General features: G+C 49.7%; 1 protein-coding gene across 1 annotated transcript; it reads right to left on the minus strand.

Moving 5' to 3' along the window:
• Positions 1-349: 349 nt before the first annotated feature.
• Positions 350-23,217, minus strand: DHX58 (DExH-box helicase 58). Its single transcript, XM_038754255.1, has 13 exons — positions 23,132-23,217; positions 20,649-20,817; positions 15,390-15,591; positions 14,587-14,777; positions 14,235-14,351; positions 12,096-12,222; positions 10,893-11,084; positions 8,465-8,724; positions 7,230-7,379; positions 6,724-6,885; positions 3,888-4,078; positions 3,613-3,709; positions 350-544 (listed from the first exon to the last, which is right to left on the minus strand). Exons 1-13 carry the CDS (start codon positions 23,164-23,166, stop codon positions 350-352), a joined length of 2,088 nt encoding a protein of 695 aa, XP_038610183.1. The 5' UTR covers positions 23,167-23,217.
• Between the last annotated feature and the right edge of the window lie 212 nt (positions 23,218-23,429).

The following is a 23,429-nucleotide window of genomic DNA, read 5'->3' on the forward strand; positions in this document are numbered from 1 at the left end:
AGGGAGGCAGCGGGCAGGGCAGGGCGGGGGGGGGGCGGAGCAGGGTGGCCCTCTAGTGGCCTCAGGCGGGGCTGCATGGGCACGGGAGAAGGACCTGAGTTCTAATTCAGCCTCCGCCACATGTCTGCTGTGTGACCTTGGGCAAGTCCTTTCCCTTCTCTGTGCCTCGGTTACCTCATCTGTAAGACGGGGATAAGAGTGGAAACCCCTTGTGGGTTAACTTGTACCTACCGCGGCACTGAGGACAGTGCTTGGCACATAGTAAGTGCTTAACAAATTCCCTCATTCTTATTACTGTCATTATGATTGTGCCTGGTCCCTCCCTCCGGCGGGGCCGTGCCACCCCCACTCAGAGCTCAGGCAGCGGCTGCAAGCTGTCCTGCTGGTCAGTGAGGTGCTGGACGTAGTCAAAGTCGTCCACAGCAAAGGGCACCCGGCTCCACTGCTTGATGGGGAACCGGCCGGCCGGGGTCTCCAGGACAAAGTTCTTGATGCTCAGAGCAGGCAGCTTCACCGACTTATAGATCATCTCCATCCCCCAGGGCTAATAAATAAGAAGAAGAAGAAGAATTATAATTGTGGTGTTTGTTAGGCGCTTACTATGTGCCAGGCACTGTACAAAGTGCTAGGGTGGATGCAAGCAAATGTGGTCGGACACAGTCCCTGTCCCATGTGGGGCTCGCAGTCTCAATCCCCACTTTCCAGATAATAATAATAATGGCATTTGTTAAGTGCTTACTATGTGCAAAGCACTGTTCTATGCACTGGGGGGGATACAAGGTGATCAATCAATCATATTTATTGAGGACTTACTGTGTGCACAGCACTGGACTAAGCGCTTGGGAAGTCCAAGTTGGCAACATATAGAGACAGTCCCTACTGGGCTCACAGTCTAGAAGGGGGAGACAGAGAACAAAACCAAACATATTAACAAAATAAAATAAATAGAATAGATATGTACCAGTAAAATAAATAAATAAATAGAGTAATAAATATGTACAAACATATATACAGGTGCTGTGGGGAAGGGAAGGAGGTAAGACGGGAGGGATGGAGAGGGGGACAAGGGGGAGAGGAAGGAGGGGGCTCAGTCTGGGAAGGCCTCCTGGGGCTCACAGTCTTAATCCCCATTTTACAGATGAGGTAACTGAGGCTCAGAGAAGTTAAGTCACTTGCCCAAGGTCACACAGCAGACATGCGGCGGAGCCGGGTTTCAAACCCATGACCTCTGACTCCAAAGCCCTTGCTCTTTCCACTGAGCCACGCTGCTTCTCTGGTGAGATGAGGTGACAGAGGCCCAGACCCTTTTTCCTCTCCTCCTCCTCACCACCCCCCGGCCCTACCTCCTTCCCCTCCCCACAGCACCTGTACAGATTTATTACTCTATTTTACTTGTACATATTTACTATTCTATTTATTTTGTTGATGATGTGCATTTAGCTTTAACTCTATTTGTAATGTCGAGTTGACACCTGTCCACATGTTTTGTTTTGTTGTCCGTCTCCCCCTTCTAGACTGTGAGCCTGTTGTTGGGTAGGGACCGTCTCTATGTGCTGCCGACTTGTACTTCCCAAGCGCTTAGTACGGTGCTCTGCACACAGTAAGCGCTCAATAAATACGATTGACTGAATGAATGAATGAACTTGCCCAGCAGACAAGTGGCGAGCAGAATTAGAACCCATGACCACTATGCCCGAAGGGGAGGCAAAGGACGGCCTCACAGCCCAAGACTGGAAGCTCCTTGCGGGCGGGGATCGCGTCTACCAACTCTGTCGTATAGGGCTTTACCCAGCGCCTAGTACAGTGTTCTGCTCACAGCGAGTGCTCAATAATCACCCCGCCTCACACGCCCTGGGCCCCCCAGCTAGGCTGAAGCTCGTTGTGGGCAGGGAATGTGTCTGTTTATTCCTTCAGTCATTCAATCGTATTTATTGAGCGCTTACTGTGTGCAGATCACTGTACTAAGCGCTTTGGAAAGTACATGAGAAGCAGCGTGGCTCAGTGGAAAGAGTCCGGGCTTTGGAGTCAGAGGTCATGGGTTCAAATCCCGGCTCTGCCAATTGTCAGCTGTGTCACAACTTCTCTGAGCCTCAGTTACCTCATCTGGAAAATGGGGATTAAGACTTTGAGCCGGCCGTGGGACAACCTCATCACCTTGTAACCTCTCCCGTGCTTAGAACAGTGCTTTGCCCATAGTAAACACTTAATAAATGCCATCATTATTATTATTATTACAATGTGGCAACGGAGACAATCCCTACCCAACAACGGGCTCACAGCCTAGAAACAGTTTATTGTTATATTGTATTCATTTACTCATTCATCCAATTGTATTTATTGAGCGCTTACTGTGCGCAGAGCACTGTACTAAGCGCTTGGGAAGTCCAAGCTGGCAACATATAGAGATGGTCCCTACTCAACAGTGGGCTCACAGTCTAGAAGGGGGAGACAGAGAACAAAGCAAAACATTAACAAAATGAAATAAATAGAATATGTACAAGTAAAATAAATGCAGTAATAAACACGTACTCTCCCAAGCGCTTAGTAATAATAATAATGATGGTATTTGTTAAGCGCTTACTATGTGCAAAGCACTGTTCTAAGCGTGGGGAAGGTTACAAGGTGATCAGATTCTCCCAAGGGGGGCTCACAGTTTTTTTAATCCCCATTTTACAGATGAGGTAACTGAGGCCCAGAGAAGTTAAGTGACTTGCCCAAAGTCACACAGCTGACAGTTGGTAGAGCCGGCATTTGAACCCACGACCTCTGACTCCAAAGCCCAGGATCTTTCCACTGTAACAAATACCATCATTATTATTATTATCATCATCATCATCATCATCATCATCATCATCATCATCAATCGTATTTATTGAGCGCTTACTATGTGCAGAGCACTGTACTAAACGCTTGGGAAGTACAAATTGGCAACATACAGAGACAGTCCCAACCCAACAGTGGGCTCACAGTCTAGAAGGGGGAGACAGAGAACAAAACCAAACATACTAACAAAATAAAATAAATAGGATAGATATAGATATAGGATAGATATGTACAAGTAAAATAAATAAATAAATAAATAAATAGAGTAATAAATATGTACAACCATATATACATATATACAGGTGCTGTGGGGAAGGGAAGGAGGTAAGATGGGGGGGATGGAGAGGGGGACGAGGGGGATAGGAAGGAAGGGGCTCAGTCTGGGAAGGCCTCCTGGAGGAGGTGAGCTCTCAGCAGGGCCTTGAAGGGAGGAAGAGAGCGAGCTTGGCGGATGGGCGGAGGGAGGGCATTCCAGGCCCGGGCATTCCAGGGGCATTATTACTAAGTGCTTGGGAGAGTACGTATTTATTACTCCATTTATTTTACTTATACATATTCTATTCATTTCATTTTGTTAATGTTTGGTTTTGTTCTCTGTCTCCCCCCTCTAGACTGTGAGCCCGCTGTTGGGTAGGGACCGTCTCTCCATGTTGCCAACTTGGCCTTCCCAAGCGCTTAGTCCAGTGCTCTGCACACAGTAAGCGCTCAATAAACGCGGTTGAATGGCTTCAGGCCTTCTTCCCGCGCTCACCTCCCGCCCCGTCGGGCCGAGGGTCTCGGGTCACCCACCTGTCCGCAGGCCTTGCAGCTGATAGCGGCCCCGGGAATCCAGTCCCTGAAGACCCGGTCGATGGTCACGGGGCTGGGGGAGGCGCGGTACAGCAGTCTTGGCGGAGAAGGGGGTAAGAGGGGTTGGGGGTCACGGGCAGGCCTGTCGACCCAACTCCCCTCCCGCCAAATCTTCGGTTCCCCCCAGCTCCCACGCCCGGCCGGGTGCGATGGGGTGGGCCGCGGCCCCCGAGGCCGGCCGGGGGTCCCCCGCGCCCACCCCTCGGTGGGCTGACCGGAAAGCGGGGTTGACGTTGACTCGGTGGGTGCCCTCCACCAGGCGCAGGTCTGAGCCGGGGGCCGCGGGGCACGTGCAGTTGATGCAGTGCAGGCGCACGGTGCCGGGCTGGAATTGGTTCCTCTGCGCCTCCTTCTTGGCCTCCCGGGCCCGGCGCTGCTCCACGGCCTCCCGCTGCAACCGCAGGATCTGGTGGGGGACGGGGTGGGTGGGATTAGAGAAAGCAGCGTGGCTCAGTGGAAAGAGCCCATGCTTTGGAGTCAGAGGTCATGGGTTCCGATCCCGGCTCCGCCAATTGTCAGCTGGGTGACTTTGGGCGAGTCGCTTCACTTCTCTAGGGCCTCAGTTCCCTCATCTGTACAATGGGGATGAAGATTGTGAGCCCCCCGTGGGACAACCTGATCACCTTGTAACCTCCCCAGTGCTTAGAACCGTGCTTTGCACATAGTAAGCGCTTAATAAATGCCATCATTATTATTATTATTATTATTATTATTTGGAGTCAGAGGTCATGGGCTCCGATCCCGGCTCCGCCAATTGTCAGCTGGGTGACTTTGGACAAGTCGCTTCACTTCTCTAGGGCCTCAGTTCCCTCATCTGTACAACGGGGATGAAGACTGTGAGCCCCCCATGGGACAACCTGATCACCTGGTAACCTCCCCAGTGCTTAGAACAGTGCTTTGCACATAGTAAGTGCTTAATAAATGCCATCATTATTGTTATTATTATTATTATTTGGAGTCAGAGGTCATGGGCTCCAATCCCGGCTCCGCCAATTGTCAGCTGGGTGACTTTGGGCGAGTCGCTTCACTTCTCTAGGGCCTCAGTTACCTCATCTGAAGAACAGGAATGAAGACTGTGAGCCCCCCGTGGGACAACCTGATCACCTTGTAACCTCCCCAGCGCTTAGAACAGTGCTTTGCACATAGTAAGCGCTTAATAAATGCTATTATTATTATTATTATTATTATTATTATTATTATTATTATTATTATTATTTGGAGTCAGAGGTCATGGGCTCTGATCCCGGCTCCGCCAATTGTCAGCTGGGTGACTTTGGGCGAGTCGCTTCACTTCTCTAGGGCCTCAGTTACCTCATCTGTAGAACGGGGATGAAGACTGTGAGCCCCCCGTGGGACAACCTGATCACCTTGTAACCTCCCCAGAGCTTAGAACAGTGCTTTGCACATAGTAAGTGCTTAATAAATGCCATCATTATTATTATTATTATTATTATTATTTGGAGTCAGAGGTCATGGGCTCCGATCCCGGCTCCGCCAATTGTCAGCTGGGTGACTTTGGGCGAGTCGCTTCACTCTCTAGGGCCTCAGTTCCCTCATCTGTACAACGGGGATGAAGACTGTGAGCCCCCCGTGGGACAACCTGATCACCTTGTAACCTCCCCAGAGCTTAGAACCGTGCTTTGCACATAGTATGCGCTTAATAAATGCCATCATTATTATTATTATTATTATTATTTGGAGTCAGAGGTCATGGGCTCCGATCCCGGCTCCGCCAGTTGTCAGCTGGGTGACTTTGGGCGAGTCGCTTCACGTCTCTGGGCCTCAGTTACCTCATCTGTAGAACGGGGATGAAGACTGTGAGCCCCCCGTGGGACAACCTGATCACTCTGTAACCTCTCCAGTGCTTAGAACAGTGCTTTGTGCATAGTCATCATTATTATTATTACTATTATTATCGTCAGATAATAATCTGATAATCTGATAATGGACTGTCTCTATATGTTGCCAACTTGTACTTCCCAAGCGCTTAGTACAGTGCTCTGCACACAGTAAGCGCTCAATAAATACGATTGATTGATTGATTGATCAGCGTGGTGTAGTGTTATTTGTTAAGCGCTTACTAGGGGCCAGGCACTGTACTAAGTGCTGGGAATAGCCTCACAGCACCTGTATATATGTCTGTACAGATTTATTACTCTATTTTACTTGTACATATCTACTATTCTATTTATTGTGTTAATGATGTGCATCTAGCTTTAATTTCTATTTGTTCTGACGACTTGACACCTGTCCACATGTTTTGTTTTGTTGTCCGTCTCCCCCTTCTAGACTGTGAGCCCGTGGTTGGGTAGGGACCGTCTCTCTATGTTGCCGACTTGTACTTCCCAAGCGCTTAGTACAGTGCTCTGCACACAGTAAGCGCTCAATAAATACGACTGAATGAATGACTGAATGGGACTGGGAGGCAGAAAGTAATGGATTCTAATTCCGGCTCCACCACTTGTTCGCTGAGTGATCTCGAGCAAGCCACTTCGCTTCTCTGGGCCTCAGTTCCCTCATCCGTCAAATGGCGATTGAGACTGTGAGCCCCACATGGGACAGGGACTGTGTCCAACCTGTTTGCTTAGTGCTTAGTACAGTGCCTGGCACATAGTAAGTGCTTAACAAATACTATTATTACTATTATTATTATTATTATCAGGCCTGGAGGGGGCTGGGAGGTGTCAGGGGGGAGGCAGAAGGAGGCTGAGCCAAAGCATCTCATTTGCATCTCATCCTCAAGCCCCTCCCCTACCGATCTATTTATTTTATTCTATTTATTATCTAATAAATTCTATTTATTTTACTTGTACATATTTACTATTCTATTTACTTTGTTAATGACGTGCATCCAGCTTTATTTCTATTTATTCTGATGACACCCGTCCACATGTTTTGTTGTCTGTCTCCCCCTTCTAGACTGTGAGCCCGTTGTCGGGTAGGGACCGTCTCTATATGTTGCCAACTTGTCCTTCCCAAGCGCTTAGTCCAGTGCTCTGCACACAGTAAGCGCTCAATAAATACGATTAAATGCACGAATGAATGAACGACCTGGGCCCGGTAGGTGTCCTCCGGCATGGCCTGCACTTCCATCACGGCTTGCTCCATCAACGTCTCCAACGCCTCGTTGACCTCCTCCCGCCGCACCTCCCGGCTGCCCGCGCTGGCCACGAAGGAGTAGAGGCTGTTTTCGGCCCGCGCTCGGCCCCGCGCCTGGAGGAGCAGGGCGAAGGCGGGGGGTGAGAAGCAGCGTGGCTCAGCGGAAAGAGCCCGGGCTTTGGAGTCAGAGGTCATGGGTTCAAATCCCGGCTCCGCCACTTGTCAGCTGGGTGACTTCGGGCGAGTCACTTCACTTCTCTGGGCCTCAGCTACCTCATCTGGAAAACGGGGATTAAATGTGAGCCCCCAGTGGGACAACCTGATCACCTTGTAACCTCCCCAGCGCTTGGGACGGTGCTTTGCACATAGTGAGCGCTTAATAAATGCCATCGTTATTATTATTATCATCGGAGGTGGAGGTGAGGATGCCGTGGGGGGCGGGGAAGGGGGGCGATTACCTGGACCATAGCGATCTCATTGGTCAGCAGGCCGTAGCGTACCACCATGTTGCACTGGGGAATGTCCAGTCCCTCCTCAGCCACGCTGGTGGACAGTAGCAGGTTCAACGTCCCCGCCCGGAACTGCTGAATCACGGCCATCTGGCACTTCTGGGGGTCAAAATAATAATAACAATAATGTTGGTATTTGTTAAGCGCTTACTATACGCCAAGCACGGTTCTAAGCGCTGGGGTAGATACAAGGTCATCAGGTTGTCCCACGTGGGACTCACAGTCTTAATCCCCATCTTACAGACGAGGGAACTGAGGTCCCGAGAATAATAATAATAATGATAGCATTTATTAAGCGCTTACTATGTGCAAAGCAGCACTGTTCTAAGCGCTGGGGAGGTTACGAGGCGAACAGGTTGTCCCACATGGGGCTCACGGTCTCAATCCCCATTTTACAGATGAGGTAACTGAGGTGCAGAGAAGTGAAGTGACTCGCCCGAAGTCACCCAGCTGACAAGTGGCGGAGCCGGAATTTGAACCCATGACCTCTGAGACTCCAGAGCCTGTGCTTTTTCCACTGAGCCACGCTGCCGCTACTGATCTTAGGCTGGGCGCCCTTTGAACCGGGCTCATTGAAGCCTGTCCACTTGGCACCCCAGAAAGCTGGGGAAAGCATCGGGGTGGGGGTGTATGTGTTGCCCCGTTCCCTCATCCGGGCTGGAGATGGGGGTCATGACTTTGCACCCGGAACAGAGCCTCGAGGGAGGAGGGCAGGCCAGTCCGGCTGGTGGGGGGCCTTGGCCCTTCCTTGCCCCCTCCCCTTGCAGCCTTGTCAGCGCTTTTCCGGCCTATGGATGCTGTTTCAGCAGCTCAGGCCAGGACACGGGCGGAACTGATGATGGTGGACGAGTGGCGGAGCCGGGATTAGAACCCATGACCTCTGCCTCCCAAGCCTGGGCTCTTTCCACTGAGCCACGCTGCTTCCCTAAAGCGGGGAAAGTCAAAAGACGGGGATGCGGGGCAGGAGGCCCTGCTTTCCCCACCCAACTTCCTGAGCCCCCTCAAGATCCCTACCCCCTCAATTCATTCAGTCCTATTTATTGAGTGCTTACAGTGTGCAGAGCACTGCACTAAGCACTTGAGAGAGTATAATAAAGCAATAAACGGTCACATTCCCTGCTTACAAGGAGCTTACAGTCTAGAGGGGACCCCCCGCCGACCCCATCCTGCCCCGCTGGACCCACCTGAGTCATGGGCTGGGTCTGGCTTCCCTGCCCCGCGCCGGTGAGCACCGCTGCCTGGATGCCCAGGGCTTGGAGGCCGGGCTGGGCCACGAGCCAGTGATACAGGGCATGGGCGCTCTGGCGCGTGCGGGTGAAGATGATCCCACGCGTGGAGGCCTCGGATCCCTCAAACTGCTCCCGGAGCACCCCCTCCAACACTTTCAGCTTCGGGTTTTCATAGCGGGCATCCTGGGCCAGCTGGGCCAGCGCTCCTTTGTGCTCTGCCAGGGGAAGGCGAGTTGGTCCAAGGAATGAGTAATAATAATAAGAAGAAGAAGAATTAAGGTCTCCCAAGCGCTTAGTACAGTGCTCTGCACATAGTAAGCGCTCAATAAATACGATTGATGATGAATTAAGGTACTTGTTAGGCCCTATGTGCCAAGGACCGTTCTAAGCGCTGGGGTAGATACAAGTTCATCAGGTGGGACGCAGTTCCTGTCTCACATGGGGCTCACGTTCTAAGGAGGAGGGAGTCGGACTGAATCCCCATTTTACAGATAATAATAATAATGGCCTCTATTAAGCGCTTACTATGTGCAAAGCACTGTTCTCAGCGCTGGGGAGGTTACAAGGTGATCAGGTTGTCCCACGGGGGGGGTCGCAGTCTTAATCCCCATTTTACAGGTGAGGTAACTGAGGCCCAGAGAAGTGAAGTGACTTGCCCAAAGTCACACAGCTGACAGCTGTAATCCCCATTTTACAGGTGAGGTAGCTGAGGCCCAGAGAAGTGAAGTGACTTGCCCAAAGTCACACAGCTGACAGTTGGCGGAGCCGGGATTTGAACCCCGGACCTCTGACTCCAAAGCCCGGGCTCTTTCCACTGAGCCACGCTGCTTCTCTAGCCACGCTGCTTCTCTGATGAGGTGAGATAATTGAGTGAAAAGTTGAGCAGCAGCGTGGCTCAGTGGAAAGAACACGGGCTTGGGAGTCAGAGGACATGAATTCTAATCCTGCTCAGCCACTTGTCTGCAGCGTGACCTTGGGCAAGCTACTTAACTTCGCTGTGCCTCAGTTGCCTCATCTGTAATATGAGGCTTAAGACTGTGAGCCCCACGTGGGGCAACCTGATTACCTTGTATCCACCCCAGTGCTTAGAACAGTGCTTGGCACATAGTAAGCACTTAACAAATACCACAATTAATTAATTAAGTGACTTGGCCAAGGTCACGCAGCAGACACATAGCAGGGGAGGGATTAGAACTCAGGTCCTCTGACTCCCAGTCCCGTGCTTGTTCTATTAGGCCACACTGCCTCTCTGAGGAGTAGGGGGGCACATGCCTGTTCCCCTCCCCGCAGCACCTGTATATATGCTTGTACGGATTTATTACTCTATTTTACTTGTACATTCATTCGTTCAATCATATTTATTGAGCGCTTACTGTGTGCAGAGCACTGTACTAAGCGCTTGGGAAGTACAGGTTGGCAACATATTGAGACGGTCCCTACCCAACAGTGGGCTCACAGTCTGGAAACATATTTACTATTCTATTTATTTTGTTAATGATAATGGCATTTATTAAGCACTTACTATGTGCAAAGCACTGTTCTAAGCGCTGGGGAGGTTACAAGGTGATCAGGTTGTCCCACGGGGGCTCACAGCCTTAATCCCCATTTTACAGATGAGGGAACTGAGGCCCAGAGAAGTGAAGTGACTTGCCCAAAGTCATGCGGCTGACAACTGGCGGAGCCGGAATTCGAACCCAGGACCTCTGACTCCAAAGCTCGGGCTCTTTCCACTGAGCCACGCTGCTTCTGTGCATTTAGCTCTAATTCTATTCGTTCTGAAGAGTTGACACCTGTCCACATGTTTTGTTTTGCTGTCTGCCTCCCGCTTCTAGACTGTGAGCCCGTTGTTGGGTAGGGATCGTCTCTATAGGTTGCCGACTTGGGCTTCCCAAGCGCTTAGTACAGCGCTCTGCACACAGTAAGCCCTCAATAAATACGACTGAATGAATGAATTAATGAATGAGTTGATTGGCACAAGGGGAGGGAGCAGGGAGGGCATACATTAGCTCCCTCCTGCGCTCCACCGGGGACTGAGAGGTGGCAGTGGGGGCAGCAGGATCATCATCATCATCCTCATCAATCGTATTTATTGAGCGCTTACTATGTGCAGAGCACTGTACTAAGCGCTTGGGAAGTACAAAATGGCAACATATAGAGACAGTCCCTACCCAACAGTGGGCTCACAGTCTAAAAGGGGGAGACAGAGAATAAAACCAAACAATACTAACAAAATAAAATAAAGAGAATAGCTATGTACAAGTAAAATAAATAAATAAATAAATAGAGTAATAAATATATACATATATTCAGGTGGAAAAGGTTGGAGAGGCCTAGGGGTCCCCGAATCTCCCCCACTCGCCTCCCCACCCCGGTGCCAGCTCACCGTCAAACAGTGCCAGCAGCCAGCGCTCGGAAGGCAGCACCAGGCCTTTGGTCCTACGCTCCATATTGTAGAAGTCGGTCAGCGTCTCCAGGGCGTCGACCATGCGGACGGCACCGTGCACCAGGAGGGCGTCGTGATAGCGGCGCAGGTGCAGGGCGCAGACCCGCTGGTGAGGGAAGAACTGCTTGGCTCCTGCGGCGAGGTGACCGGAGAGGGGGTCAACAAGGCCCGTCCCTCCCGCTGGGTGTCCGCACCCCCCGGTGATCCCCTCCCAACACGCTGACCTCGGCCTTCGAGGTTTCTTCCTTCCCCCCACCCCCTGAACCTCCCCGTCCTCATCTCAATCACTCAATCAATCAGTCAGTGGTACTTATTGAGCACTTGCTGAGCACTGTCCTAAGTGGGAGAGTACAGTACAATAATAATAATGGTGGCATTTATTAAGCGCTTGCTATGTGCAAAGCACTGTTCTAAGCGCTGGGGTGGATACCAGGTGATCAGGTTGTCCCACGCGGGGCTCACGGTCTTCATCCCCATTTTACAGACGAGGTGACTGAGGCTCAGAGAAGTTAAGTGACTTGTCCAAGGTCACACAGCAGACATGTGGCGGAGCTGGGATTTGAACCCATGACCTCCGACTCCAAGGGAATAAGGGAATAAGCAGACCTGTTCCCCTTGCTCACAATGAGCTCCACAGACTTGTTGTCTGCTCCAGTCCCCAGCCCCGACATCCACCACCCAAACCCTCCCGCCAACTGGGCCCGAATGACGCCATCTGTGTTCTCTGCTCTTCCACTCCCCTCCCCCTTCCTTCCAATTGCCGTAGCGAGCCCACCTCCTCCAGGAAGCTTCTCCAGATTAACTAAACCTGGTTGGCCTAATGATTCCAATCCTGGAATCCGTCCCTGCGGCCATGCGGCGTGAATTTGTCTACTCACGGGTACCGGCAAAGGGCTCTGCTGGAGCGAAAGGGGGGAGTGCTTCTGTGTGTGTGTATGTGTGTATTCATTCAGTGGTCTTTTTTGAGCACTTACTGGGTGCAAAGCACTGTACTAAGCACTTGAGCATGTGTGTGTGTAAAATCTGCATTCCCCCATCAGACTGGCAGCCTGACGAAGGCAAGGACTTTGTCGCCACACGCCTCTCATCCTTCCGTAGGCCTGGCTGTGCCCGGACAGTCCGGCAACTAGCTGGTGGTGTCACCTTGTTTGCTGAGCTCGGTGATATGCTGCTCGTACGCCTGGGTCCCGTAGTCCGGGGACAGCCCGGACGCCCCCAGGAACTCATGGATCCGGTCCATTAGCTGCTTCAGCAGGTCCCCAAATGGGTCCTGGGGGTGGGAAGGGAGGGGAGACGGTCAGGGTCGACCCCCCTGGGCCCACCCCCTCCCCCACGAACCCCCACTCCGGGTTATAGCCCGAGGGCAGGGGGCCTTAAAAAAGTCTGGCTCCTGGTAAGGGTAATGAAGAGACAGGGGCATCCCCTCCCTGGGAGGGGAGAGAGACAAATGTCTCTTTGACTCTGCATTGTGCCTGCATCTGTGTCTGTCTTTCCATCTTTGTCTCTGACTCACCATCTGTCCGGCGCTTAGAACAGTGCTTTGCACATAGTTGGGGGTGAGGCCTCCGTCGGGCCGGGCCGGGCCGCCCGGTCCTCTTTCGCTGGACTTTCAGCCCAGAGATGGACATATTTAGTCCTTTTAGACTGTGAGCCCACTGTTGGGTAGGGACTGTCTCTATATGTTGCCAATTTGTACTTCCCAAGCGCTTAGTACAGTGCTCTGCACATAGTAAGCGCTCAATAAATACGATTGATGATGATGATGATGATGTTTCTGTTCCTGTCTCTCCATCTTTCTCCGTCTCTACACCAGGATCTCTGCCCGTGTCTTTCCGTCTGTTTCCACCTCTACACCTGGATGCCTCTGCACTTGTTCGTTCAATTTCATTTATTGAGCGCTTACTGTGTGCAGAGCACTGTAGTAAGCGCTTGGGAAGTACAAGTTGGCAACTTGTGTCTCTCCATCTTTTTCTGTCCCTACGCCCGTCTCTCTGTTTCTACATTAATCAATCAAACAATCATATTTGCTGATGCTTACTGTGTGCAGTGTACCGTACTGCTCTTGGGAGAGTAAAATGCAACAATATAGCAGACACATTCCCTGCCCATAACCAGCTTACAGTCTGCATCTGTGTCTCTGCCTTTGTGAGACCTCCATCTGTTTCTATCTCTACACCTGCATGGTGTATCTCATCTGCCTCTGTGTCTGTCTCTTCATCTGTTTCTATCTCTGTTCCTGTGCCTCTCTCCATCTTTTTGTGTCTACACCTGGGTGTCCCTTCGTTTGTCTCCCTCCCCATGCCTGTGTGACTTCATCTGTTTCTATCTCTGTGACTGTGTCTCTCTCCATCTTTCTGTCTCTGCATCCGTGTATCTCTCCGTCCACTGAAACACAGCATGGCGTAGTAAGAAGCAGCATGACGTAGTGAATAGAGCAAGGGCCTGGGACTCAGAAGGTCATGGGTTCTAATCCCGACTCTGCCACTTGTCTGCTGTGTGACTTTGGGCAAGTCACTTCTCTGTGCCACAGTTCCCTCATCTGTAAAATGTGGACTAAGACTGTGAACCCCACTGGGACAAGGACGGTATCCAACTCGATTTGCTTGTATCCACCCCAGTGATGATGATGATGATGATGATGGCATTTATTAAGCGCTTACTACATGCAAAGCACTGTTCTAAGCACTGGGGAGGTTACAAGGTGATCAGGTTGTCCCACGGGGGGTTCACAGTCTTAATCCCCATTTTACAGATGAGGTAGCAGGCACAGAGAATCAATCAATCAATCAATCGTATTTATTGAGTGCTTACTGTGTGCAGAGCACTGTACTAAGCGCTTGGGAAGTACAAGTTGGCAACATATAGAGACAGTCCCTACCCAACAGTGGGCTCACAGTCTAAAAGAGTGGGCTCACAGTCTAAGAGAAGTTAAGTGACTTGCCCAAAGTCACACAGCTGACAATAGGCAGAGCTGGGCTTTGAACCCATGACCTCTGACTCCAAAGCCCGGGCTCTTTCCACTGAGCCATGCTGCTTCTCAGTGCTTAGAACAGTGTCTGGTACATAGTAAGCATTTAACAAATACCATTATTATTATTATTATTATTCTTATTATCAATCTCTCTTTGCTCCTGTGCGTCTCTCCACCTGCGTCTGTTTTTGCGAAGCCCCTGTTGCTTGGGGGCTGCAGCATAACATAATGCCAATCTTGTCCTGTGTCTGGCACTCGGGATCACGTATGGGAGGGGTGGTCTCGCCCTTCCCCTGCCCCCGGCCCCGTACCTTGCCCCTCTCCTGGCACACGTCATAGCGCTTGTGTGGCTGCGGGCTCCAGGTTTCCAGCTGCAGCTGGTGCTCCCGCGGTGACAGGATCCTCCACGTGTCCAGGTTGGCACACAGCTGCACAGGGCGGTGGGGGTGGAGACAGGGCACCGAGCTGAACCACGGCCCGGGCATCCCAGAGGGGCACGGGGGCCAGGGAGAGGCCCAGGTCCGAGAGGCAGGGACGCGAGCCGGGGCCTGGGGGCAGGGGATCGGGAGAGGCCGGGTTCCCGCAGCGTACCCAGGGATGTGCCCGCGGGAAGGAGGAGAAGTGCCCAGGGGAGGGGAAGGGAGGCCTGGGACCAGGGCGGACCTGCAGAACGTGCTCCTTGGCCTTGGCAAGAGTGGACGCACCCCCTGTGCCCGGCGAGGCCGTCAGCCCCAAGATTTGGGGCAGGGGGGTTTCCCCGCGCAGCTTGAGCTCCAGGAAGTGACCCAGGATGGCGTTGTAGACAGTGCCCTTGTGCGTGTGGTGGCATTCATCCACCACCAGCAGGGAGAAGTCTGCCCAATGTGGGGGGGAAGGAGGGGAAATCACTGCGCAGTTCTTCCCAGGCCCCCTCTGGGACTGGCTGCCCAGCCCCTCTCCACCCCATCCCTCAATCAATCAATCAATCGGATGTATTGAGCGCTTACTGTGTGCAGAGCACTGTACTAAGCGCTTGGGAAGTACAAGCTGGCAACATATAGAGGCAGCCCGGCCCAACCATCATCATCATCATCATCAATCGTATTTATTGAGCGCTTACTGTGTGCAGAGCACTGTACTAAGCGCTTGGGAAGTACAAGCTGACAACATATAGAGACAGTCCCTACCCAACAGAGGGCTCACAGCCTAAAAGGGGGAGACGGAGAACAAAACCAAACATACTAACAAAATAAAATAAATAGAATAGATATGTACAAGTAAAATAGAGTAATAAATATGTACAAACATATATACATATATACAGGTGCTGTGGGGAAGGGAAGGAGGTAAGATGGGGGATGGAGAGGGGCACTTAGTACAGTGCTCTGGACACAGTAAGCGCTCAATAAATACGATTGATGATGGTGATGATGGTTGGGCCGGGCTGCCCAACCATCTGCCCAACCAGCGCCGGGTCCCCCTCTCACCCTGCAGGTCCACGTGCCCGTCCTCCTCGGAGCTGCGGAGCGCGTTGTGCAGCAGCTCGGCGGTGCAGATGACCAGATCGTGGGTCCGGGCCACGAAGCCGAAGGCCAGGCCCTGCCCGCTGTTCCCGCTCAACCCCGCCACCGTCCACCGCGGGCTCAGGAAGCGGTTGAACTCTTGGCTGTGCTGGCTGACCAACGGCACCTATGGGGGCAGCGGGATTAACCAAATTCACACCAGGTGCAGGGCACCGTACTGAGCGCTCGGAAAAGCCCAGAAGAAGCGCAAGACGCGCCTCCTAATCACAGGGAGCTTATCATCATCATCATCAATCGTATCTATTGAGCGCTTACTATGTGCAGAGCACTGGACTGAGCGCTTGGGAAGTACAAATTGGCAACATAGAGAGACAGTCCCTACCCAACAGTGGGCTCACAGTCTAAAAGGGGGGGACAGAGAACAAAACCAAACATACTAACAAAATAAAATAAATAGAAGTAAAATAAATAAATAGAGTAATAAATCTGTACAACCATATATACATATATACAGGTGCTGTGGGGAAGGGAAGGAGGTAAGATGGGGGGGATGGAGAGGGAGACGAGGGGGAGAGGAAGGAAGGGGCTCAGTCTGGGAAGGCCTCCTGGAGGAGGTGAGCTCTCAGCAGGGCCTTGAAGGGAGGAAGAGAGCTAGCTCGGCGGATGGGCAGAGGGAGGGCATTCCAGGCCTACACCCTAATGGGGAAGACAGATACAAATACTTCCAAGGAACCAGACTAAATAATCCATTTTGCATGGAGAACATCCTGAGGGTGGGATAGAAACAGACCAGACTGTGAATTGTTGGGAGTTACTCTTGGAAGGTTTGCTGGACAAGGAGGGATTTGGGGAGAGAAGCAGCGTGGCCTAGCGGAAAGAGCACGGGCCTGGGAATAAGAGGATAAGGGTTCTAATCCCTGTCCTGTCCCTTGCTTGCTGTGTGACCTTGGTAAATAATAACAATAATTATAATGTTGGCATTTGTTAAGCGCTTACTAGGTGCAAAGCACTGTTCTAAGCGCTGGGAGGGTACAAAGTGATCAGGTTGTCCCACGTGGGGCTCACAGTCTTAATCCCCATTTGACAGATGAGGTAACTGAGGCTCAGAGAAGTTAAGGGAAGCAGCGTGGCTCAGTGGAAAGAACACGGGCTTTGGAGTCAGAGGTCATGGGTTCGAATCCCGGCTCCGCCACCTGTCTGCTGTGTGTGACCTTGGGCAAGCCACTTCACTTCTCTGAGCCTCAGTTACCTCATCTGTCAAATGGGGATTAAGACTGTGAACCCCACATGGGACAACCTCATCACCTTGTATCCCGCCCCCCCCGAGCGCTCAGAACAGTGCTTTGCACATAGTAAGCGCTTAACAAATACCATCATTATTATTATTATTATTATTATTAAGTGACTTACCCAAGGTCACACAGCAGACATGTGGCAGAGCCGGGATTCGAATCCATGACCCCTGACTCCAAAGCCCGTGCTCTTTCCACTGAGCCACGGTAAATCACTTAACTTCTCCATGCCTCGGTTTCCCCAACTGCAAAATGGGGATTAAATACCTGTTCTCCCTTTTAAGTAGACTGTAACCCCATGCGGGATGGGGACTCTGTCTGAACTGATTAACTTATCCCTACCTCAGGGTTCGGAAAGGTGTTCGATACTTAGGAAGCGCTTAGCAAATAACACACACATACACACAGAAAGAAGCTGTTATCTGGCAGAATTGCGGGAGGGTGGGGGTGGCGTTCCAGGTTGGGGGAACAACGAGGGCGGAGGGGAGGAGAGTCCAGAGGGAATAAAATAATAATAATAATGATGGCATTTGTTAAGCGCTTACTATGTGCAAAGCACTGTTCTAAGCGCTGGGAAGAACAGTTAGGGGGCTTGGGATAAAGAAGCCAGTGGTAAGGGGCTTCTGCTGGATGTAATCAATCAATCCATAGCATCTATTGAACACTTAGTACGTGCAGACCACTCAGTGGAAAGAGCACGGTCTTGGGAGTCAGAGGCCGTGGGTTCTAATCCTGGCTCCGCCACTTGTTGGCTGTGCGACTTTGGGCAAGTCACTTGACTTCTCTGCGCCTCAGTTCCCTCATCTGTAAAATGGGGATGAAGACTGTGAGCCCCCCGTGGGACAACCTGATCACCTTGCATCCCCCCAGCGCTTAGAACAGTGCTTTGCCCTTAGTAAAGCGCTTAATAAATGCCATCATTATTATTATTATTAAATGCTTGGGAGAATACAATACAATCGGCAGACATGATTCCTGCCCACAAGGAGTCTAGAGGGGGAGACTTTAAAATAAAAAACAGCATATAAAGATATGTGTGATCCATCCATACATATACATATGTATGTATGATATGTATGATAAAGATATGTATCTCTTCCTCCCTTCAAGGCCCTACTGAGAGCTCATCTCCTCCAGGAGGCCTTCCCAGACCGAGCCCCTTCCTTCCTCTCCCCCTCGTCCCCCTCTCCATCCCCCCCATCTTACCTCCTTCCCTTCCCCACAGCACCTGAACATATGTATATATGTTTGTACATAGTTATTACTCTATTTATTCATTTATTTATTTTACTTGTACCTATCTATTCTATTTATTTTATTTTGTTAGTACGTTTGGTTTTGTTCTCCGGCTCCCCCTTCTAGACTTTGAGCCCACTGTTGGGTGGCGACTGTCTCTATATGTTGCCAGCTTGTACTTCCCAAGCGCTTAGTACAGTGCTCTGCACACAGTACGCGCTCAATAAATACGATTGATTGATTGATTGATTGATGATCACCAGCTCTGTTATATTGTACTCTCCCAAGGGTTTAGCACAGTAGATCCGCACAACACAGTAGAAGCAGTGTGGCCTAATGGATAGAGCACAGTCCCGGGAGTCAGAAGGACCTGGGTTCTAATCCCGGGTCTGCCACATGTCTGCCGTGTGACCTTAGGCAAGTCACTTCATTTCTCTGGGCCTCAGTAATCTCATCTGTAAAATGGAGATTATGACTGTGAGCCCCATGTGGGACAGGGGGACTGGGTCCAACCTGATTAACTTGTATCTACCCTAGTACTTAGAACAGTGCTTGGCACATAGTAAGCGCTTAACAAGCACCATAATAATAATAATTATTATTATTATGTGAAGCGCTCAATAAATATTATTGATTGATTCCTGTGGGGCTGGGGTGACTATATCATGAGCCAAGAGATGAGCTTGGCTCAGTGGAAAGAGCACCGGCTTGGAAGTCAGAGGTCATGGGTTCTAATCCCTGCTCCGCCGCTTGTCAGCTGTGTGACTTTGGGCAAGTCACTTAACTTCTCTGGGCCTCAGTTACCTCATCTGGAAAATGGGGATGAAGACTGTGAGCCCCACATAGGACAACCTGATCACCTTGTATCCTCCCCAGCGCTTAGAACAGTGCTTTGCACATAGTAAGCGCTTAACAAATGCCATCATCATTATTATTATTATCAAGAGCTGAGAGGGCACAGATCCAAGCCCGAGGGTGATGCAGAAGGGAGGGTGAATAGGGGAAATGAGGGTTTAATCAGGGAAGGCCTGAAGGAGGTGGTGGACAGTTGTCAAGGGAGGGAGCTCAGCACATAGTAAGCGCTCAATAAATACCATTGCAATTATCTTATAAGTGCTTACCATATGCCAGGCACTTGTACATATCTATTCTATTTATTTTATTTTGTTAGTATGCTTGGTTTTGTTCTCTGTCTCCCCCTTTTAGACTGTGAGCCCACTGTTGGGTAGGGACTGTCTCTGTATGTTGCCAACTTGTACTTCCCAAGCGCTTAGTCCAGTGCTCTGCACACAGTAAGCGCTCAATAAATACGATCGATTGATTGATTGATTCAAGCAAATTGGGTTGGACACAGTCCCTGTCCCATGTGGGGCGCACAGTCTCGACCCCCATTTCACAGATGAAGCAACCGAGTCGCAGGGAAGTGAAGCGACTTGCCTAAGGTCACACAGCAGCCGGGATTAGAACCCATGACCTTCTGACCCACGGTCTATCCACTACGCCACGCACAGCTCCATCTCTCAATGGCGAGGCAAGTATGAGTCTTCTAGCCTGTGAGCCCACTGTTGGGTTGGGACCGTCTCTATATGTTGCCAACTGGGACTTCCCAAGCGCTTAGTACAGTGCTCTGCACACAGTAAGCGCTCAATAAATACGATCGATGGATTGATTGATTATGAGAATTGATCGGTCGATTGATTGAGCGCCGCTGCAAGATGATGAGCCATTAGCCAACTCGTTCTCCACAGGCCTGCCGTGGCCATGTTTCATGAGAAGCAGCATGGTCTAATGGCTAGAGCATGGGCGTGAGAGTCACAATGATCTGGGTTCCAATTTCAGCCCCTCCACATGCCTGTCGTGTGACCTCGGGTAAGTCACTTCACTTCTCTGGGCCTCAGTTACCTTATCTGTAAAATGGCGACCAAGATGGAGAGCCCCACGTGGGATAGGGACTGTGTCCAACCCGATTTGCTTGTATGCACCCCAGCGCTTAGTACAGTGCCTGGCACATAATAAGCATTTAAACAAGTATGGCTATAATTATAAAATGAGCTGGATTTGGGCCCAATCAGCGTGGCTCAGTGGAAAAGAGCACAGGCTTTGGAGTCAGAGGTCATGGGTTCATATCCCAGCTCCGCCACTTGTCAGCTGTGTGACTTTGGGCAAGTCATTTCACTTCTCTGGGCCTCAGTTACCTCATCTGTAAAATGGGGATTAAAACTGTGAGCCCCCCGTGGGACAACCTGATCACCTTGTAACCTCCCCAGTGCTTAGAACAGTGCTTGGCACATAGTAAGCGCTTAACAAATACCAACATTATTATTATTATTATCCAGTGCTCCCTCTCTCCATCCCCCCCATATTAACTCCTTCCCTTCCCCACAACACCTGTATATATGTTTGTACATATTTATTACTCTATTTATTTTACTTGTACATATCTATTCTATTTATTTTATTTTGTTAGTATGTTTGGTTTTGTTCTCTGCCTCCCCCTTTTAGACTGTGAGCCCACTGTTGGGTAGGGACTGTCTCTAGATGTTGCCAACTTGGACTTCCCAAGCGCTTAGTACAGTGCTCTGCACACAGTAAGCGCTCAATAAATACGATTGATTGATTGATTGATTAGGTGGCGGGTGGGCAGAGGGGATGGGAGGAGCGGGAAGGGGTTGAGGGGCCGGGGAGCGGGGGTCACCTTATTGACCAGCACGGCCACCTTGCCCCGGTCCCGAGTGTCCAGGTGGTGTTTGGTGACATAGGCGGCGGCGCGGGTCTTTCCGGAACCGGTGGGCATCCAGATGATCACGTTGTGTCCCGCCATGGCAGGCCGCACCACTTCCCGCTGGTAGGGACGCAGCTCTGTTCTGGGGGCGGGGGTCATCAGCAAGTAGTCCCCGACCCCCAGCCCTCCCCCACTCCTGCCCCTCCAGCCCCAAACCTCTCTGACCCCGCACACCCCCGGTCCCAAGCCCAAAGCCTGTCCTGCCTGTGCGTGGCTCAGTGGAAAAGAGCACACGGGCTTGGAAATCGGAGGACGTAAATTCTAATCATCATCATCATCATCAATCGTATTTATTGAGCGCTTCCTATGTGCAGAGCACTGTACTAAGCGCTTGGGAAGTACAAGTTGGCAACGTATAGAGACAGTCCCTACTTGTCTGCTGTGTGACCTTGGGCGAGCCACTCAACTTCTCTGTGCCTCAGTTACCTTTTATTTTACTTGTGCGTATCGATTCTATTTGTTTTATTTTGTTAGTATGTTTGGTTTTGTTCTCTGTCTCCCCCTTTTAATAATAATAATAATAATAATAATAATAATAATGGCATTTATTAAGCGCTTACTATGTGCAAAGCACTGTTCTAAGCACTGGGGTAGATACAAGGTGATCAGGTTGTCCCACGGGGGGGGGCTCACAGTCTTAATCCCCATTTTACAGATGAGGTAACTGAGGCCCAGAGAAGTGAAGTGACTTGCTCAAAGTCACACAGCTGACAACTGGCAGAGCGGTATTTGAACCCGCGACCTCCAACTCCAAAGCCCCTGCTCTTACCACTGAGCCACGCTGCTTCTCTTTTAGATTGTGAGCCCACTGTTGGGTAGGGACTGTCTCTATATGTTGCCAACTTGTACTTCCCAAGCGCTTAGTACAGTGCTCTGCACATAGTAAGCACTCAATAAATACGATTGATTGATTGATTAAGGTAAGCGCTTACCTAATATCATCATCATTATTATTATTATTATTACAGCGCTCTGCACACAGTACCTCATCTGTAAAATGGGGATTAAGACTGTGAGCCACAGTGGGATAACCTAATTACCCTGTATCTACCCCAGCGCTTAGAACAGTGCTTGGCACAGAGTAAGGGCTTAATAATAATAATAATAGTGGCATTTGTTAAGCGCTTACTATGTGCAAATCACTGTTCTAAGCACTGGGGGGGAAACAAGGTGATCAGGTTGTCCCACGTGGGGCTCACAGTCTCGACCCCCATTTCACAGATGAGGTAACTGAGTCACAGAGAAGTGAAGTGACTTATCCAGAGTCATACAGCTGACAAGTGGCAGAGCCGGGATTAGAACCCATGACCTCTGAGTCCCAAGCCCATGCTCTTTCCACTGACCCACGCTGCTTAACAAATATCAACATTATCATTATTATTATCATTATTATTACCCCAGCGCTTAGAACAGTGCTCGGCACATAGTATAGTGTACTATATACTATATATACTATACTATATATACTATATAGTATATATATACTAAACTATGTAGTATAGTAGTATGCAGTATAGTATAGTATACAGTAGTATATTGTATATATTGCATATGTATATAGTATATATACATACAGTATGATTAGCCATAATTATATATAGTTATATATACACATAACTAATTATAATTATAGTATACATATAATTATATATATCACAGTATATATATTATATGGTATAATCATAGTATATATATGGTGGTGTATAGTATGCGTATATAGCATATGTAGTATATGCTATATATAACTAGCTATAATTAGTTATAATTATATATAGTACATATATACTATACTATATACTACTACATATATACTATATCTATATATATATATGTATATGTATATATACTATATATATATTGGGTTGGACACAGTCCCTGTCCCATGTGGGGCTCACAGTCTCGACCCCCATTTCACAGATGAAGTAACTGAGTCACAGAGTATATATATATATATATACATATATATATATATATATATGTGTGTGTGTATATATATATATATAGTAGTATATAGTATAGTGTAGTACATAGCATATATATATACTATATATAGCAGTATATAGTATAGTATATATATATATATACTATACTATATATAGTAGTATATAGTATAGTGTGTATATATATATATATATATACTATATATACAGTAGTATATAGTATAGTGTAGTACATGGCATATATATACTATATATAGTAGTATATAGAATAGTATATAGTATATATGCAGTATATATAGTTATATATAACTAATTATAATAGTAACTATAATAATATAGTTATTATTATCAACCCCCACCCCCCCCCCCCCAAATCCAGCTCCCTCTCCTACAACGCCCCCCTCCCCTATAACGCTGAGCTTCGGTTGGGAGGTTGGCGAAGGGGCTTCCGAGTACCTGGACGGGTCCTTGCCCTCGGGGGGGGCGTCCATCCTGTCCTCCTGGGCTGGGGGGTCCGCCGCAGGGGGCTGCCACCACCACCACCAGTCTTGGGGGCCACGGGGGCTGGGGACTGGGGAAGCCCGGGCCTACTCGCCCCTCCTCGGTCGCAGGAAACGAAACTGGAATCCGAAAGTAGGCGGGGGCAGGGAAAAAGCTCCCCGGGGGCCGGTCCTCTCACTCATTCCAATCGTTTTTAATTATAATGATGATGATGATGGCATTTATTAAGCGCTTACTATGTGCCGAGCACTGT

The sequence above is a fragment of the Tachyglossus aculeatus genome, chromosome 11 (assembly GCF_015852505.1).
Source record: "Tachyglossus aculeatus isolate mTacAcu1 chromosome 11, mTacAcu1.pri, whole genome shotgun sequence".
NCBI classification, from domain to species: Eukaryota; Metazoa; Chordata; class Mammalia; order Monotremata; family Tachyglossidae; genus Tachyglossus; species Tachyglossus aculeatus.